We start from the raw sequence: 20,390 nt of genomic DNA, 5'->3' as shown, positions 1-20,390 counted from the left end.
TTCCCCATCTTTCTTCCTCTCACTCTGTCCAATGAAATCCTGTACATCCTATAATTGTGCCCTGAAATGCCATTACAGTTCTGCAACCTTCCCTGGCCTCCCAACATTTTCACGACCCTGTAGCATTTTCTTTATCTGACATCATTTACATTTATTATGCTATATATTCATGCTTCAGTCTCTACTACAGCACTGTAAAATCTTGAAGAGCAAGTTGATCATATTTTGATCTTATAAATCTGAGGCCTATTTTCCACCTATTTGATATAGTAAAAACTCAAGATACTCTTGCAGAAATAAGCTAAAATTAAAGTTCTTTCTTCCTCTAAAATACAACATCATCGTATATTCATGAACGAGTGCTGTGTACTAACACACTTGCTCTATATTATACTTTCATTTCCAGTAAATAATCGAAAGATGTTCATTGATGGAGAAAATTAACATTATTCTAACAGGGCTAGGTGCATATCTGTTGCAACAAGTTTTAGACTGGAATGTTATGCTTTTGTAATCATTTTCATATTCTTAAGAAATTTGGAATCAATTTACTCTATTCAAAATAACATATGTTTTGGGTCATGGCACAATCCATAGAGCTAAAATTTCCTCCAAGATACAGATATGCTCTTTATTTCTAGGGAATAATAGAATGAAAAGCAGGAAGATAAAAATGAGAGTAAATATGGACCTTGCACAAGGATCTAGAGGAAAAAAAATCTATCTAATTACTGAATTTACAATAGCTTAAGCTGGTTTTGAAAAGTGAGTCAAGGAAATCTAGACTAGGATCAGAGTCTGGCTGACATCCTCGTGAGCAGGTTTTGTCCACTTTTTAAGGGCCCATCTTACCTTCTGTCCAACATTTTGAAACCGTCTCATCTTCTCTCTTCCCTACTTTGCCCCATCAAGCCAGTGACAGAAATGTATCAATCAATCACTTTTTTTCCAAGTCACCTAGGCTGATATACTGGCATTAACCATGTGTAATCTTCCCTCACAAAATTGTAAGTTCCCCCTAGCCAGAACCAGGTTTAAGCACCCCCATGACAAGTGTATTGAACATTCAGTATACAGTGAGTGCTCAGTAAGGTCTCCTCACCGAGTGAAGGAATAACCCTTAATTCTTTACCTCCCCTCACCCCAGCAGATACTTGCAGGCTTAACTGGACTTTAAGGCTCACCCTCTGCCATGTCTCTTGTATTCATCATTTTCTTTCCATTCCCATCGAAACCACTCTAGTTAGGATTGCCTCACCTCCTTCATTCACTGAACAACAAAGTTTTGAATGCTTATTAATTTTCAGGCACTGTTCTAGCAACTAGAAAAGATAATTAAAGGTCTGTGTCCTAATGAATCTTACATTCTAGTGGAAAGAGATAAACAGTGGTAAGGTACACATAAAACTGCATTAGCTGGTGAAGTGTTACAGAGAAAAATAAAGTAGGAAAGGAGAAAATGGTATGTGGGAGGGAAGGCAAAGTTAAGCAGGATGGATAGTGGAGGCCCACAAAGAAGGTGTTATTTAAGTAAAGGCCAAAAAGAGGTAAAGGAGAAAGCCATATGGATATTTAGAAGAGGGTTTTAGACAGAACAACACAAAGACTCTGAAGCAAGTATTCAGAGAAGAACAAGGAGTCTGCATTGGAGAGGACTGAGCAAGGGGAAGAGTAGTGTGCAGTGAGATGGGCAGATCTCAAGGTCCAAACTGGAAACAATTTCAGGCCATTATAAGAAGGTTGCCTTTTACCCTGCATGAGAGAGGGAAGCACTGAAGGATTGTGAGCAGTTGAGAAACATCAACGAGCAGGAGTAAATGGATAGTATGGCTGCTGCATTAAGGAACGACCTATGGGTGTCAAGGTTGGAAGTGAGGAGACAGGCAAGAGACAATAATTTGGACCAACATGGTGATGGTGAAGGGTGGTAAAGATTGCTGGCTTCCTGGGTATATCTGGAAATTGAAATGGTAGAGGAGATGTATAGTATGAGATGATGCGAGCAGGACTCCAGAACTTTTGGCTGAAAAAAATGGAAAGTATGGAGTTGCCATTAACTGGAATGGAGAAGACTTTTGGAAGTGTAGCTTTTGTGGAAACAGGTCAGGATCTGATATGTTAGGTTTGAGATGTCTGTTAGGCAGATACGTTGAGTCGGCAGTTGTATATATAAGGCTGAAGTTTCAGGCTGTGGTCAGGGCTAGATATTGAACTTGTACTTTAATTTCTATACACCTCTTCCAAATTCACCTTCCAAGGCTCTGTTTTCACCCTATCATTTTCCTAATTAAACACTTTCAGGGATCCCCTACTGCCTACAGCAGATGCCACAAACTGGATGTTGGGCTGCTAACATGTTCTGTGACCTACACAAGATTTAAGGCAATTTGGACGACTTGCCAACAGTTATAAATTGGAAGATCTCTAATAAGACAGATATTGGAATGTCTTGAAAACTCAGAATATTTAGAAATACAAGGTCTACATCATATGAGTAATGTTTAGGAGTTAGTTCATTTGAGCTGACTAGTACCAAACACCCAATTTTAAAGGGAAAATAACTTTCTGAGATGCTATGCATGTCATATTGTCATATACCACAAAACTCCACCTTACATTTAAGTGTGGGTAATTATATCAATTTTATAAAAACTAACTCTAACGAAATATTTAGAATTTAATGAAATTTATGTAATTTTATTTTAAAGAAATTGTTGCTACTGATCCTTTTTTCTTATTGCAAGCCTCTTATAAATGATTACTTAGGATCCCATGTTTGCTTATTTTTGCATCAAAATACTCTTTAATGCACTTGGGCTTGTTCCAGGATATCCACCTACTGTAAATGGAATTTTGTAGAGAAACAAAATGTGATCCAGGATTACAAGGAAACTGTGTTCCTATTTCCTACAGAAACAGGGAGCAGTAGCTTGAGTGATCCTGAACTGGCAACAAACACTTCAGATAGGCCCTCGAAAGATGAGTAAGAGTTTGCCAGGTAGAAAAAAGAGTTCATTTACTCTTATCCTCTGGGCTCCTGTGGGATTTTCAAAGTTGCACACCTTGATCAAGTTAAAGGCTGATCCTCAGACTGAGCTCAAGGTCCTGCTACATCTCTGACTTGCACAGCTCTCCTAAATTCTGCTTCTTGTTTTCATTCACATTCACTCCCTGGCACCCTCCACTCCCACTGGAACATATCCATTCCCTTACTCTCTATCTAAGTCCTAACTATTCTTCGAATCTGTACAAAACCCTACCTTCTTGGAGCATTCTACTTGGCCCATACTCAACTCTTTCCTCCATTATACTCACATGGCACTGACTCTATCACTTGCTTGCCCACTTATGCAGGCCCTGCCTTGTACTGCTTTTGATGGGCTGCAAATTTCTGCAGTTTACGTCCCTAACTACACTGAGCTTCTTGAGCTCATTGTTGAATTACTCAAGTACTGTTCTCTACGTCTCCATAGCACACACACACTCTGAGAGGCTCCTAGGCTATGCTCACAGCAGACTCATGTGATAGAACAGAACTGTAATACAAGTACTCTTTATGTAATGAAATAACAGCTAACATCAATTTCTTATTTGTGAGCAGGAACTGCAGCAGGGAGAGGAGTGAACTAAATAAAGCAAGATCTCTGATCCAACTAATTTATTTTCTATGCCTACCAAACTCCTGTTCATTCTTTTTTTTTTTAATTTTTTTAATGTTTATTTATTTTTGAGAGAGACAGAGACAGAGACAGAGACAGAGACAGAGCATGAGTGGGGGAGGAGCAGAGAGAGAGGAAGACACAGAATCGGAAGCAGGCTCCAGGCTCTGAGCTGTCAGCAGAGAGACCAACAAGGGTCTCAAACCCACGAACTGTGAGATCGTGACCTGAGCTGAAGTTGGACACTTAACCGACTGAGGCACCCAGGCACCCCTAAACTCCTGCTCATTCTTAAGATTCACTTTGAAAAAACTTGTCCCCAATTCAGAACCATTGAAGCTCCTTCTGCAATTTCTTTAGTTTCCCCATAAATGATGGCTCTCCTTTCATCCTATTACTGGTTGTCATCTCTTACAGGCAAATCCTACCTCTATTCAATAAGAAAGTAAAGTTAGATGCAGTGTACTGAATTAATAAGCTAAAGCGTGAAAGAGTAAGATGACATAAAAAATAACAATTGGTTTCTCAGGTGTCCATAAACAATAACATTATAGAAAAGAAAGATGAATGAATTAGAGTGATCTGTTTTTAAATTAAATTTCAAAATATTCTCATTCAATTCTATATTTATATTTAAATTTCAGGCTGTGTATGTGGGAGAGAGAGAGAGAAACAGAGAGAGAGTCAAAGAGAGAGAGACAATTAGTGCCTTGGTATCTCAAAAAAAAATTTTTTTTGTCAGAATTTATTTTGACTGAGGTCTTAAACTACTCAGTTTAGATAAAATAACTCACTTGGATGGAGAAATAAGATCATATAGTGATAGAATGGCCAATACTGGATAGAGGGAGGGAATGAAACCAAATCACAGAAGAGAAGTTGGCATGAATGGATATAAAACAATCAGCATGCCATGTTTTTAATTAAACTAATTACAACTGAAACAAATACCTAACAAACAACCTAAAAATATCTCCACTGAATATAAGCTCAAACACATTAAGTAAAAAGGTATGTTTTGGATTACTTAGCATTTGAGATATCGCCTCTAAGTAACATTTATAGATATTTTTATAAATAATTCACAAGACAGTAAAAAAACAAAAACAAAAACCTCACAAGTCTTAGCACTTTCACAAATAACTCACAAGTCTAGGACTCTAAGGGTTTTGTTTTTAAAGAATTTCCAGATTCCTCCAGAGCTGTAATTCCCAAGATGTATACCAGGGTGTTCTGGGGTGTCTCAGTGAACTCACAGGGGTACAATAGGATATTTTAAAATTTCAAGGCAAACACAATGGTACTCAAGATCAATCAAACACCTCAGGAACTACTAGCTTGAGGTAGATCACAATTTTAACCTTAGATAACACTACATTCCTGCTGATGTGATCCTATCTTTTTGAAACTGGATTTTTCAGTTTGTGTAATAAAAAGCAAGAGGGGCACCTAGATGCCTCCATCAGTTAAGTGTCAACTCTTGATTTTGGCTCAGGTCATGATTTCACAGTCCTGAGATCAGGAGATCAAGTCGCCCTTTGGGCTCCATGCTGGGCAAGCAGCCTGCTTGGGATTCTCCCTCTTCCTCTCCCTCTGCCCCTCCCCTGTTCATATGCACATGTGCGCGCTCTCTCTCTCTCTCTCTCTAAAACAAAAACAAATACAAGAGTCATGTGAAAATCAATGTGAAACAGGAAATGAGAGTGGTGATGTCTACTCTGACTCAAATTTTGAGGTGTTCCATGTCCCAAATATATAGAACTTGGCCTGTTATCCTACTGACCTAGAGGCACCATGAAAACATGACTTAACACTTAAGAATGCTGTGAACTAAAAGTTTGAGCACTTATGCTATAGCCTCTACATTCTCTAAATTACTGTTTTAAGTTTAAAAGGCACACATATGCACATGCACATGTATCCCTCTGTCCTACATAAGACTTATTTTTTATTCCAATACCATCAAGCATCACAATTCTTTCTATCTTTAGTCACTATGGTTATCCTGCCTAGAAGTAGTATATTAAGATGGTTGTTTTTAAGCCAAGCAAACTCCATGATCTCAGCAATAATGTGTGCATTTAATTTTTAGCTCTATTCAAAAGTATAAACGTTCAAAAAATAAAAAAAATTCTTCCTTTAAAATAAATAAGGTGTGTTTCCTTTTTTTAAAATTTTTTAAAATTTACATCCAAGTTAGTTAGCATATAGTGCAACAATGATTTCGGGAGTAGATTCCTTAGTGCCCCTTACCCATTTAGCCCATCTCCCCTCCCACAACCCCTCCAGCAAACCTCTGTTTGTTCTCTATATTTAAGAGTCTCTTATGTTTTGTCCCCCTTCCTGTTTTTATATTATTTTTGTTTCCCTTCCCTTATGTTCATCTGTTTTGTATCTTAAATTCCTCATATAGGTGAAATCATATGATATTTGTCTTTCTCTAATTTCAGTTAGCATAATACCCTCCAGTTCCATCCACATAGATGCAAATGGCAAGATTTCATTCTTTTTGATTGCCAACTAATACTCCATTGTACATATATGCCACACCTTCCTTATCCATTCATCATCCATCGATGGACATTTGGGCTCTTTCCATACTTTGGCTATTGTTGATAGTGCTGCTATAAACATTGGAGTGCATATATCCCTTCAAAACAGCACACCTGTATCCCTTGGATAAATGCCTAGTAGTGCAATTGCTGGGTTGTAGGGTAGTCCTATTTTTAATTTTTTGAAGAACCTCCATCCTGTTTTCCAGAGTGGCTGCACCAGTTTGCATTCCCACCAGCAGTGCAAAAGAGATCCTCTTTCTCCACACCCTTGCCAGCATCTGCTGTTGCCTGAGTTGTTAATGCTAGCCATTCTGATAGGTGTGAGGTGAATAAGGTGTGTTTTCTAACTGCAACTTAATCTACGGCACGTGAAAGTGATTGCACTGTTGTATGACACTTAGGAAACAGCAGAACAGAGTAGTTAGAAAACAGTAAACACATCTCAGTTCCTAGCCACCACCATCCCTTACGATTTGTATGGCTTTTGAAAAGTTTTATGTACTTTTTTTCCTTGCTGATCTGTTTTCTAGCTTGTCTAAGCACAGTTCTCTCAGTGCTGTGATGGGATTAGTAAATAGTACCTACCAGATACTCTCACTGAGAGCAATGAATAAAATGATACATAAAAATGCATAGCACTAGGGGCGCCTGGGTGGCGCAGTCGGTTAAGCGTCCGACTTCAGCCAGGTCACGATCTCGCCGTCCGTGAGTTTGAGCCCCGCGTCGGGCTCTGGGCTGATGGCTCGGAGCCTGGAGCCTGTTTCCGGTTCTGTGTCTCCCTCTCTCTCTGCCCCTCCCCCGTTCATGCTCTGTCTCTCTCTGTCCCAAAAATAAATAAAAAACGTTGAAAAAAAAATTTAAAAAAAAATTATAAAAAAAAATAAAAATAAAAAAAATGCATAGCACTATGCCTGACACCCAATAAATGGTAGCTGTTAATAATACATTATATCATAGAGAAAAATAGTCCTCCCAACAAAAAATTTGTCGATTAGCTTTAAATTTTTCCCTAGAAATTAGACTGAAAATTGTCTGAATCCTTCCCACTACAGATATTTTCCTTGTCTCCATTAGGCTGAGGAGCTCATACAAGAAGCCAAGTTTTTCATCACTTTTTTTGAGAGAACAGTTTAATGCAAGGCTGATGAGAAAGAAGGGTTAAATACTGTATCAGGATAAAAGAGACTACAAAAAGTAGAGACTCCAAGCAGAAAGAAATAATTCTGATCTCTCTCAGACATTTGAAACTATTGACTATCCTCTCCTAAAATCCTTTCTCCTTTGCTTCCAAAATCCTGTCCTTGCTTGTTTCTCCTCCTATATAGTGCTTTCTCCTTCTCTACCTGTTTGCTGACTCCACAGTCATTTCAGGAAATTATGCAACAATCTGTGGCAATGCCTGCTAAAACACATGAGGGCTATCTGGAGAGGTATGAATAACTCTAAAACAAGGTTAAAAGAAGAAGTGCTACACTGGCATAAAAACAATTGCATGAGGTTCAAGGGAAGAGGAAGTTACTGCTGGAAAGAGAGAATTAGGGAAGTCTTTGTAAAGGAGTTGCCCTTTTGGATGGGTCTTAAACATGATATAGGATTTGGATATGTGGGAATAAAGGGAAGGGCATGTGAACCAACAGGAAGAGCAGGAACAAGGGCATAGAGGCAATGACCATGGGGTGTGAACAAGGAAGCAAAGCTTCATCATGGAGAAGAGAGGAAAATAATACTAGGAATGCTATTTGAAGCCAGACTATGGATGTCTCTGGGTACCCCCGGGACCATCACCCTCTCTTCTTCACTGCATGAATTTCCATAGGGCTGGTGCCCACCAAATTCAATTATTTTGGTGTCTCAGTGCTTAAGACTATACCAAAAAATTTAAAAAAAAATAAGCTTCTTCAAATCTCATCATTAATAAACTAGAGATGCCTACATTCTGGTTCCAGTTCTACCATTAACTCGTTCTAAAATTCTGAGAAACTAATACAAACCCCCTTTCAGGGCACAGCTTTCTCTTCTGTAAAATGAAGGATTTGGTTTGATGAGCTGTCAAGGTCTTACCTCTGTGAAAATTACCCTTCAAAATAATGACTTCATTTAATGTATCCAAAAATCATAAGGATGCAGTTTTGCCATGTGACCTCCAAATAAATGACACTTCATTCCAAATTATAAAGACTCGGTTAAATGATGAAGTGCGGTTTTAAGAATGGTCTTTAGGGGCGCCTGGGTGGTTCACTCGGTTAAGCGTCCGACTTCAACTCAGGTCACGATCTCGTGGTCCATGAGTTCGAGCCCCACGTCGGGCTCTGGGCTGATGGCTCTGGGCTGATGGCTTGGAGCTTGGAGCCTGCTTCCAATTCTGTGTCTCCCTCTCTCTCTGCCCTCCCCCGTTCATGCTCTGTCTCTCTCTGTCTCAAAAATAAATAAACGTTAAAAAAAATTAAAAAAAAAAAAAAGAATGGTCTTTAAGCTCACTCTCCAATTTTTATGGTAAATAATAAAATAGAATGCCATCTTCAGGAAAGTGACTACCATATTTGTCATTTATAAAATGTATGCATTTTTAATTGTTAATATTCATAAAACTAGAAGTCTTTCAAGCATAAACAAATTCATTATTTTCTGTTTTATTGGAGAAATGTTTAGATCAACAGTATATCTTAGAATTAAAGCAATGCTGAAATAGTTGGCTGAAAAACTTTTTAATGAACAAACACTCATTGAGGACCTACTAAATACCAAGGACTATGCTGGGACCTAGGGTCATAAATTGGAAGAAAAAGACATTGTAATGCAGAAGTGAAGAGCTTCTAATCTAAAATGATAAGCATGGCTATTATGGGAGCAAAGAAACACTGCCTCCCAGGGACACATGGGCTCAAGCAGACACTTCATAAAGGGGGTGAGATGGGTTTTGTGACAAAGAATCCATAGACATCATCTAAGTAAAAAGGAGGAAAGTGTATTTAGCCAGTGGCAATCATATGAGCCACAGCACAGAGGGGAAGGTGGGTGAATTGAAGCCACTGTAAGATATCTGGAATGGTCAAGAGTCAGAGGTATAAGATATGAAACTGGAATGGGTGAGCTCAAATTTCATGGTAAAAAGTGTAGCCTCTAATTCTGAAAGTGATGGAGATCCACCGAAGAATGCCAAACTGGAGAATATCTGACTGGAGAATGAAGCCATGCTGCAAAGTCTCATGCCTATGGATGACAAACCGATGGGGCGTGGGAGCAGGGAGAGGAGCCTGATGAAGGTATGGGTATAAGGAAGCTGCTATAGTAGTCCAGATGAGTTGTGAAGAAGACATGGCTACTCATAAGGGGATAAGACAGTTATTTTTCAAGATAGAAGAGATGAGGGCAGTGAGCCTGGGTGGCTCAGTTGGTTGAGCATCCGACTCTTGATGTAGGCTCAGGTCATGATCTCAGGGTTCATGAGTTTGAGCCCCTTATCATCAGGCTGGGCATCATGCTGGCAGTGCAGAGGATGATTGGGATTCTCTCTCTATCCTTCTCTCTCTCTCTGCCCCTCCCCCACTTGTGCAGACACTCTCACTCTCTCTCCAAACAAATAAACTTAGAGAGAGAGAGAGAGAGAGAGAAGAGATAGGATTTAATTAATACCTGTGCATGAGAAACCAAAAGGAGTGGGGAATGGTGGAAGTTAAAACCTGAGGTTTTTTTTCAAAGAGTAAATTAAGATCATATACTTTTTAATTGAATTCTCAAACAGTTGGAAAAAAAATAGCAGAACTCAATAATTTGAAACCCAGGCTGCAGTCACAGTCTTGACCTTGCCAAGTTGGAGACTACTCTAGTACACCAGCCTAGAAGATGAGGATCTTCCTTTGAGGGAATAAACGTGATTTCCAGCCCAGGAGTAGTAGGGTCAGCATATCCGTCTGGAAATTTCCATCTCAGAATCTAAGAAAGTGAAAGAAAAAAAAAGGGCATGGGGGCTCTCAACGACTTGAAAGCTTTGCAGGATTCCCTAGAGTGAATCATCAGAAGAGGGAAAGGGCTCTAAGCCTTACTACAAAGGAGCTCTTCTCAAAAACTTTTCAGGTGAGCGAGGACTCCAGTATTAATGCCAGTGACTGCTTAACACCAAACCACTTTCACTGAACAACCACTACATACCGGACACCATGCTCCACTTTTGCTGGGCCCAGTTTCCTCACCTACAACATTGGAAATAATAAGACCTATTTGACAGAATCACTGTGGTGTTTAAACTGCAAAGACTGACTTGACAAATTGATAAATATAAGGAACCATCACTCTTAACCTTTAGCTTAGCATATGCATCCTTTCATGGGCCCACATGTTGTAACCTATAGCCATGCCAGATCACCACTGTCCACACCGTGTCCTCACCCCTACACTATAGCTAGGGTAGGTGGCCTGTTTTGACTTTCTTTTAGCACCCCTTCAGAGCACTTATCAGAGCAGTGATTAAATAATTATCCCACCAGACTATCAGATTCCATAAGCGTGAAAATTGATCCATTTTGTTTACCCCTAAATCCCTCTGCTTATCAAGTGAATGAATAAATTCTCCCAGGAAAAATCTTATACCTCTCAAATCCTCAAATTTTAAAATGACTTTTTAAATAAAATTCAGTAAAATAAAACAAAAAAAATTTAAGTACCATTTCAACCCTCAATGAGAATAACTGTATTCATGACAAGAAGCCACCATGAAATGGATCCTGGGTTTCCTCTAGACCTGGTCAGGCCTCAAGGACTCCAGTCACTTCTTACTTGCTAGGACCCCACCAATTCTGCCCCCAATGGCTCTATGGCCTGAAATCCATCCTCGTTCTAGCCATCAACCTTCCATCACCTCATCCCTACTGCTTTAATTCTTCTTTTCATGATATGCACAATCTATAGACAATGTGGAGCCACCAAGGTGATGTTCTGGGAAGATGAACTTGACCTTGGTACACATAACAACTGCAGGAAGAAGAGACTAGAGCTATACAGGTGGCTATTATATAGGTAAGTAATAATAGTGCTGCCCTTGATCTAAAGCAGTGACAGGAGAAGCATAATCACTATCTGACTTGGAGGGTCAAAGAAGAAAAGATGGCACAAGTTTCAAGTCCAAGTGAGTGGGGGAAAGGTGTATAGCAAGTCCAGTGAGTGGTGAAAGATATCTAGTATAGACAGACAAATAGCACCCTGTGCTACTTATCATTAAAAGGGGTGATTGTGGATATTCTTTGTAGTCCTTTGTTGTTGCTATTGTTGTTTTCTTTTGGGCTTTCCAATTTTTGCTACACTGAGCATACATTACTTTATTAAAAGAGAAAAAAACAACAATCTTTGTTTTTTATGCCACTTTGCTATGACATACTAATCTTGCAATATGCGTGAGATATCATAACGGAGATGCCCAGCATGAAGACAGAACTGTACGTCTGAAGGTCATGAGAAGTCAAGGTTATACGCACATTTTTGGAGTTGTCTGCATGGAATTTAAAGCCATGGGAATGCCTAAGATTCTCAAGAGAAGGAGACAGAATTGACGAGAGCCAGAAAATGAACTTCTGCTTCAAGCTGTACAGCCCTGAAATCACTCACAAGGAGTAGCTGGTGGTAGGTAAGGGTACAGGAAACATCCCACTAGTTAGAGGCTTTATCCAGCCTGCTTGAATTTAAGCTCAGAGAGTGGATGGATGTGGTGCAGGTAGGACCCCATCTGCACCCCCAAAATATTTTGGAGTAGCCTATATTGGTACAGTTCACTCGCTGTTACTGTGATTTGCCTTGGTGCCATCATGCCCACTGAACTGTGAACTTCTTAAGGTCAGGAATCGGGTCTTGTTCAATACTTTATCCCTCTTTGTTTTCCCCTCACCCAGAACAGTACCTAACACATACCAGGCATTTCATAAACATTTGTGCTGAAGCCACACACATTAGAACTGCTCCTCCCCATCCCTTCCTTCTTTCAGATGACTTGGCTTTCCTTGGTCAGACTGCTATGTGCTCTCCTGTCAGAACCAGTCCTCTAAAACCTAGATGAGTGGACATGTCCCACATGCCTAATGCTCATGTGTCTGTGACAGATGGAGATTCTAGTGAGTGCCCTGTAAAAAAACCCTGAGGTGCTTTCCCCACACATCATTCACCCTACTTAGAAAGTTCACCATCTTGCTCAGTGCACATACCGCTTACCTGTAAGCACACACCATGTTAGTCCACATGGTATTTAGAAAATTTATAATTAGCCAGGCTAGAAACAAAGCAATAAACTGCCCAGCAGAATGTGGCCCAGACTCGACATGCATTTTTATTTTTTGCTTTTTGCTTGACATGATGGTTGCCAAATTTAGCTCTTTCTACATTTCTAGATCTATTATGTTGATATTTAAGACCTTTCTTCTAAACTTCTTTGGAGAATTACAGGTTTTTTTTTAGAAAATTGACACTGAAGAGATAGTAAAGTCCAAAACCTTCCCCCAATTGACTGTCACAATGTGGAAGCATTTTATAAATTCTGAAACAACACAGCACTGTAATCCAGATGAATCTCATGGCCACTGGAGTGGGGATTCAGTGTCCTGGGGCTCCTGATTCTAGGCCCATGCTGCCTCCTTTCATCGCTCTGCCTGTTGGATAGTTAATGTCCTCCAGTGCTTCCTTGTCACACAGCATAGGCACGGAAAGTTAGCAGAGATGTGCCCTGATGGAAATGTTTTTCCTCGGCTACTTTTCCTCCTCTGCCCCTTGCTAACTCCTGTGACCCTGGACCAGTCCCTTAACTCTCTGATTCTTCATCTTGTCTGATATAAAATAGATTTAGTTTAGTACCACCTGATCTGTCTATACCCTCAGCAATGCTGGGAAGATCAAGCAGGAAAATGTTGTGAAGGTATTTTGTAATAACAATTAAAAGCAAGAGTAGGGGGGCGCCTGGGTGGCTCAGTCGGTTGAGCGTCCGACTTCAGCTCAGGTCACGATCTCACGGTTTGTGAGTTCGAGCCCCGCGTCAGGCTCTGGGCTGATGGCTCAGAGCCTGGAGCCTGCTTCCAATTCTGTGTCTCCCTCTCTCTCTGCCCCTCCCCCATTCATGCTCTGTCTCTCTCTGTCTCAAAAATAAATAAACATCAAAAAAAAAATTTAAAAAAAAAAACATTTAAAAAAGCAAGAGTAGGGGCACCTTGGGTGGCTCACTCTGTTGAGTGTCCGACTGGATTTCAGCTCAGGTCATGATCCCTGGGTCGTGGGATTGAGCCCCGCGCTGAGCTCCGCACTGAGTGTGAAAGCTGCTTAAGATTCTCTCTCTCTAAAATAAATACAATGAAAAAAAATAGAAAAAAGCAAGAGCAATAGCTAACATTTATTTAGCATTGATTTTGTGTCAGATAGGCACAACTTTACACAAATTAACGCATTTCATTCTTTTACCAACTCTAAGGTACGGGCTCTGTTATTGTCCCCAGTTACAGACAGGAAACCGAGGCACAGAAGCTAAGTGACCTGCCCAGGTCACAAACCTAGCAAGGAAAGAAGCTGGAATATGCTGCCACATACAACCTGGGAAGAGTGAAAACCTACTAGAGCTGACAGGAACTGCAGGATATAACATAATACAAATACGTGATGTCATAGGAAAATGGAACAATGGCCATTTACAGACAGGGCAACTGACGTCCAGCCAGGTTTCATTGCTTACTCAATGTCAGGTATATTTTTAAAATATATTTGTAGTATGTTGAAAGTGTTTTATGTTTAAATTGTGGGAAATTGAGCAAAACTGTTAGGAGACTGGGTACTAGATTCCACGACCAAATATTTTTTAATAATTTTTTTAAATTTATTTGTTTATTTTGAGAGAGAGAGAGAGAGACAGAGAGAGAGAGAGAGAGAGAGAGAGAGAGAGAGTGTGTGTGCATGAGCAGGGGAGGGGCAGAGAGAGAGAGGGAGAATCCCAAGCAGGCTCTGTGCTGTCAGTGCAGAGCTCAATGTGAGGTTCGATCCCACGAACCATTAGATGGTGAACTGAGCATGGCCACATTTTAAATTCTAGCACTTCCACTTAATCAGCTATTTTACTGGGGAATTAAAAATTAAAATGTGTGGACAACTGCAAGAATAAATGCATATGAAATGTGAGCTACTATTACTATGGCTATCTCAATTCCTGAAGCTGGGTCCCAAAGCACGTTAAGAGTTTTAGATAAAATTGTACAGTTCTCTTTGAAAATGCTAATGGAGTAATTATAGTATCAGATTTGAAGAGAAATAGAAGAGTCTCAAGTGTGAACCTTTTATTTACTTTTTTCTTGATAAATCTATTTTAAAAACCTTACAACCAAGAATTAAATTTTCGGAAATAGATTTTCATTGCATTTCCTCTTTCTATCTGCACAGTGGTTCTGATTAATATCCAAAAATATGTTAGAAATAGGAAGTAGAAGGGGCATCTGGGTGGCTCAGTCAGTTAAGTGTCTGACTTCAGCTCAGGTCATGGTCTCATGGTTCATGGGTTCGAGCCCCGCGTTGGGCTCTGTGCTGGCAGCTCAGAGCCTGGAACCTGCTTCAGATTCTGTGTCTCCCTCTCTCTCTGCCCCTCCCTCACTCCTACCCTATCTCTCTCTACCTCTCAAAAATGAATAAAAACGTTAATAAAAAAAAAGAAAAGAAAAGAAAAAGAAATAGGAAGGAGAAAGCAAGGATAACCTATTTACTAAGGAAGCAATACCTGTAAAGGAAAGGAAGGTATAACCCCAATGGGCCAGCAATGTCCCAGGGACTCATGGGCTTTAGTCATGAAGAACATGGCTTGATTCCAAGTCAAACAAAACTGTATCAAATCCAGCTCTCCCACTTATTAGGCAGGTGGCCTTGGGCAAAATGACTTAATTTCTCTTGATGCTATCAAGAGCTTTGGAACCCAGAGTTGACCCACTTGCTCCTCTATGTAGAATCTTTGGGATACGGGGTGATTGCTATTCCCTACAAGGTTTGTGGAATTTACCATGTTGGTGTCAAGACCTACTTCACAAGCCCTGAGAGACATTTTTTTTTTTAAATTAAGTAATCTCTAGGCCCAACATGGGGCTCCAACTCATGACCTCATGCCCCGGAGATCAAGAGTGGCATGCTCTACCAACTGAGCCAGCCAGGTGCCTCCTGAGAAGTATTTTTGGAGTCTTTCAGGAACAGACTGGCCAGCTGAAGTGGCTATAAGAGATATATGATGGAAATTAGTTGGACAAATAAATAGGGCCCAACTTGGCATTGAATCAAATGAATATCAAAGGTCTAATGAGCAAAGATCCCCTCTATAGCAGATGGATCTGATATTCTATCAAGACAGGGCCATCCCCTCTATCTCATCCACACTCCTAACTAGCTCAAAGTGAGGCTCACTGTTCACTTTTTAGTCTCACCTCTTCTTTCCACACACATAGCAGAGTTGAGAATAAAGAGGAAAGGGAATCATTCCTGTGTTTGGACAAACAGGCTGATCTGAAGGTGCCGTAAGGTACAGTTAGTTGACTGGAATCTGGGTGGGCAACTGAGGCTGGACTTCATATGAATTCAGTCCTCACAGGGCTATTGATGTAGCATGAAACATGTCACCACGATGCTCCTATTGTCCTTTCCCACAGGGCACAGGTTCCCCACAACCAGCTGTGCCTGATGCCCAGCTTCTAACTCAGCTCACAGGGTCTCTGGGCTGGAGGCTGACACAGACAGGTTCCCACTGAACATCAGAGCTCTGGGAAGAAGTTCCCCTACTGACCTGCTACACACCACTATACGTACACAGACCTCTTACGTTTCTTAAGTACACAGACCTCTGTCACTAGAGCCTCCACAGCCATGTTAGTCCAGAACCATGGCTCGGGGGCATTTCTAAACTTGGGATTTCAGCTGCTCATGTCAGCATGTTGTAATACTGATAAAGCTAAAAGATGGTGCTGGGCATTTTGGAACAGATTCTATGTTCCAAATTTATTAAGATTTACTTTTTTATAATTTTTTAAAGTTTACTTATTTATTTTTTTGAGAGACAGAGAAAAAAGAGACGACATGAGTCAGGGAGGGGCAGAGAGAGAGAGAGAGAGACAAAAATCTCAAGCAGGCTCCAGACTGTCAGCACAGAGCTGGACGCTGGGCTGAGACCCATGAACCCTGAGATCATGACCTGAGCCAAAATCAAGAGTCTGATGCTTAACGAACTGAGCATCTGGGGGGCCCCCTCATTTATTAAGATTTAGTCCACATATTTATATCATGTCCTTCTTCCTAGCATTTATACATGGTCAAAAAAATGGTAGTATAACAGTAATCCTTGTAGCTCTCCTAGATAGTGGGGACTTTAGTCACCTTTAGCTAGCATCTGTTTGCTCATTTGCCATTTATTGGGAGAAAGCATTCTGCCTAATTTCACAGATAAGTCGGCTGAAATCAGGAGGTTAGGAAACTTAACCTAAAATCGCCCAGGACATGGGGGGGTAAAACAGGGATTCAGTCAAAAGCGGTTCAACTCTGGAATTTAGGCTCTTAATCACTATACCTTTCTCTCCTCTTTGTTAGGTGGGGACACTGAGATTCATGGACATTATTTAACACACCTGAGGTCACATCCTTATTTGCATTTGACACAAAAGTCTAAATTATAGCTACATCCCCTTTGAAACAGTAAGCTAATTCTAAACTTGAGTCCTGGACACTCCAGTACAGCCAGGAGAGTTTTCAGACACCAAAAAATGCAGCAACCAAGTGCAGAGACACAGTGTGGCTTTTCTAGATGAAAAACCCAATCAGATAGTGGCTGGTAACATCTTCCGGTCTCTGATAACCCCTATGCTACTGGAGCTGCTGAAGATGACTTCAAATGCATGAATCTGTTCACATGCCAAAAGGTTTATCATAAGACTTGGCAGCTCATGATTAAAGAGGCACCGCAGTCCCCAGAACTTGAAGTGCCCTTTCAAAAATTTTCCACATTTGTTCTTGCTTCGAGTCATGATAAAGTGTTTCCAGTCAAATACACCAGCTAAAAATGAAGCTATTTTCTGAAGGACAAGTGCCGGGTTTGGGTCCAGCACTTACAAAGACTCCTGGTACCACAGACCATGGAACAGTCAGAGGTGAGGTGGGACTGTTCACAACGAATCCCAGAGGACCTTAAAACTGAGCAGGAAGATTCCTGAGCTGCCATGTCCAACCCCTTTGCACTTAACAAGGATGCAACTGAGCTGAAGGGACTTGTCTGAAGCCACTGAGCAGGTTAGTGAGTGGCAGAGCCAGGATCTATAATGAGGGGTTGGACATGCCCAGGTTGCAAACAGCTTCAGTCCGAGAACTCACGCTTGGGGCGGACATACATTTGCCTAATGCCCTGCCCAGCTCTGGGTACAAACCCTCAGAATCAAATTCTGGTTTCAAACATTGTAATGAAGCTTCACAGTTTGCAGATTTCTCACTGAAAACTTTAAGGCCAAATCAAGAAATCGTACGGCCAGGGTGCCTGGGCGGCCCCTGGATGGGCTCCGTACTGACAGACTGGAACCTGCTTGGGATTTTCTCTCTCCCTCTCTCTCTGCTCCTCACCTGTTTGCACTTTCTCTCTCAAAATAAATAAACTTAAAAAATGAAAGAAAGAAATGACTAATGTCATAGACTCTTTGACAAAAGTGACCTCAAGGTATGTGCACAGGCTCCTTTTCATAGACCACAGAGAGTCAGAGAAAGAGAGAAATAATACTTTGCCCCCAGTACATACACACAAAGATCCTTGGCTTCACCAAAGCGGAGAACCTCAAACTCTCTTGACTGAAGGGTAAAGAGGGAGGCAAGAGCAAGGAGCAATTAAAAACAGCAGTGAGTAAACCCCTCTAGCCTGGAACTCTCCTAGTTCCCGCTGTTAACAGGTCTGAAGACTCCCCCGTTGGTGGCTGGCATGACACTAAGGGCCTCGTCACCCGCAGCGTTGCCCACGCCCGGAAAAAGAGCTGGAGAGGGAGAACTGAATGCAACTCCAGATAGTCTCTCTGGGTCCCTTCGGGGGCCCGCGCTGGGTAGAGTGATCCCAGGGGAGGGTGTGAGAGGGTGTTCAAGCAACAATCCCAAAGCGCCAGGGAATGCACTTGAAGTTTCAGCCAGAGAGAAAGAGAGAGAAAGAAAAAAAAAACAAAAACAAAAACAAAAACTTTTTTGTTTTCTTTGGAAACAAGTTTTCAACCCACCAGAAAAAGTCTCTTGCGGCTCAGCGCCCCGAACTACACTAGACCTCAACCCGCTGCCTGGGGCCTGCAGACCCGCTTCGAGGCCCTCCGGCCCTCGCCTCCTCCCCGGGTGCTCACCTGCGATGTCCCAGAGCTGCAGGCGCACTACTGTCTCAGGGTCCCAGTGGAGCACCTTGAGCGCGAAGTCCACGCCGATGGTGGCCCGGTAGTGCGAGGAGAAGTTCTGGTGCACATAGCGCTTGATGATGCTGGTCTTGCCCACGCCCAGGTCGCCGATCACCAGCAGCTTGTACAGGTGCTCCTTGTGCGCGGCCTGCATCCTGGCGGGCCGCCCGCGTGCCGTGCCGGACCGAGGGAGCGCAGCCAGCAGGGGCCTGGGCGGGAGAGGGACTCCGAGAGCGCGAGTGCGGGCGCCAGGGAGCCCAGCGGCGGGGCGGGGGCGAGAGGCGGAACTCCTCCCCGGCCGCCTGGAGAAACGCCCAGACAGGCGCCCAGGGGTTAATCCTCCTTCCTACCCCGCGCCGCGCCGCCTAGGAGGTGGGCGGAGACGGGAGCGTTTCCCGGGACTGGGAAGTGGGGGAGCTCGAGTGTGAATGCCTGTTGCGGAGGTTATTCGTAGGGCGCTTTGCAGTTTCCGAAGAGCTTTCCTCGCCTGTGATCCTGAACGCAAAGCTGTGAGGTGTGGGCTTTATTTCCCACGTTCTGCGTGCGGGAAAACTGAGTTAGAAAAGTTCAGTGTATTGCGGGAGATGAAAGTGACAAGCCTGGTGAACACAGGGCTCCTGAGCTCACAGCCGTGTCTCCAACCCACACTGCAGAGAGAGCTTGGAAGAGAGGCAGCGGTTAATACAATTGTAGGAGACCCAACATGGGGGGTTGGGTTCAGCATGCCCTGGTTTTAGAGGTGAGTGATCTTGGGCAAGTCCTTTGATCTTGGGCAAGCCTCAGTTTGCTGTCTTCCTCAGTGAGTGGTAGGGGTAATCCAGACATGTGAGCAGCCTTGCAGTGAGAACACTGAGCATTTTGACTCTTTGTCAGTGGTCTACCAAGGGGGATCACTGGGCTGAAAACGCAGAGGGTATCCTTGGCTTTTAGCTTCCTCTTCTATCCTAAAAGCTCTGGGCGACATTGAAAGACGATTTAAATAACTGGTCAGAATACTTCAAGTGATAATAATAGCAAGCATTTACCCAGCACTTGCTATGTGCCAGTTTTTATATGCATGTCGCTTAATTATCCTAGCAGTCTTAAAAGTGATACCATCATTCTTCCCCCTTTACAGAAGAGGAAACTGAGGCCTAGACATTTTAAGTAATGTACCCAGGGTCAAATAGGAAAAAGTCAAATTAAAAGCCAATTTTCTAAGCCAAAGAGAGAGTTTTTGTTTGGTTTTTAATTTATTCTTTTAACCAATATATATTTGTGCTTGGGATGATACAGAAATAACACAAAGATTCCTGGTCTCAAAAACTTTACCTTCTTGTAGGTGGAGGCAGACGGAAAAAAAACAAAAATAAATAAGTACAATTTGTAACATATTAGTTGGTGATAAATAAGGTAGGGCTACAGGTATGAAGAGTTGGAATGGGGCTGGCCTTTTAGATAGGGTGGCCAGGGAAGGCCTCCCTGAGAAGGCAACAATTTAGTAAAAACATAAATTTCTGAGGAAGTGGCATGCAGATCCATGTGATGAGCATTTTGTACCAAAGTGAATCATTTTGTACCCGAAAGTGCCAGGAACTGAGCCATGTCCACATTATCTCATTTCATCTTTCCAACTATATTATGAAGTATTTTGTCCAGTTTATCGAGGAGGAAAGCAAGACAGAGAGCAGTTCTCCCAAACCCACGTAGAGTGTTACAGCTGGGACTTCAATACAGGCTTGTGTGAAACAGAGAATAGAAGGTGAGGCACGCCCATCATCTTTCTGCCTTCATCTGACATTACACAT

At 41.9% G+C, this 20,390-nt stretch overlaps 1 protein-coding gene across 1 annotated transcript in view; it reads right to left on the bottom strand.

The window, feature by feature from the left end:
- Positions 1–19,549, bottom strand: part of RAB38 (RAB38, member RAS oncogene family) — a 58,153-nt gene extending 38,604 nt beyond the window's left edge. The window contains exon 1 of the mRNA XM_058687534.1: positions 18,556–19,549. Within this exon, the coding sequence (XP_058543517.1) occupies positions 18,556–18,757 (202 nt within the window). The 5' untranslated portion in view covers positions 18,758–19,549. The remainder of the gene's footprint in view (positions 1–18,555) is intronic.
- Positions 19,550–20,390: the final 841 nt, after the last annotated feature.

The sequence above is a fragment of the Neofelis nebulosa genome, chromosome 10 (assembly GCF_028018385.1).
Source record: "Neofelis nebulosa isolate mNeoNeb1 chromosome 10, mNeoNeb1.pri, whole genome shotgun sequence".
In the NCBI taxonomy this organism is placed as follows: Eukaryota; Metazoa; Chordata; class Mammalia; order Carnivora; family Felidae; genus Neofelis; species Neofelis nebulosa.
This window is presented reverse-complemented; position numbering and strand designations above follow the sequence as displayed.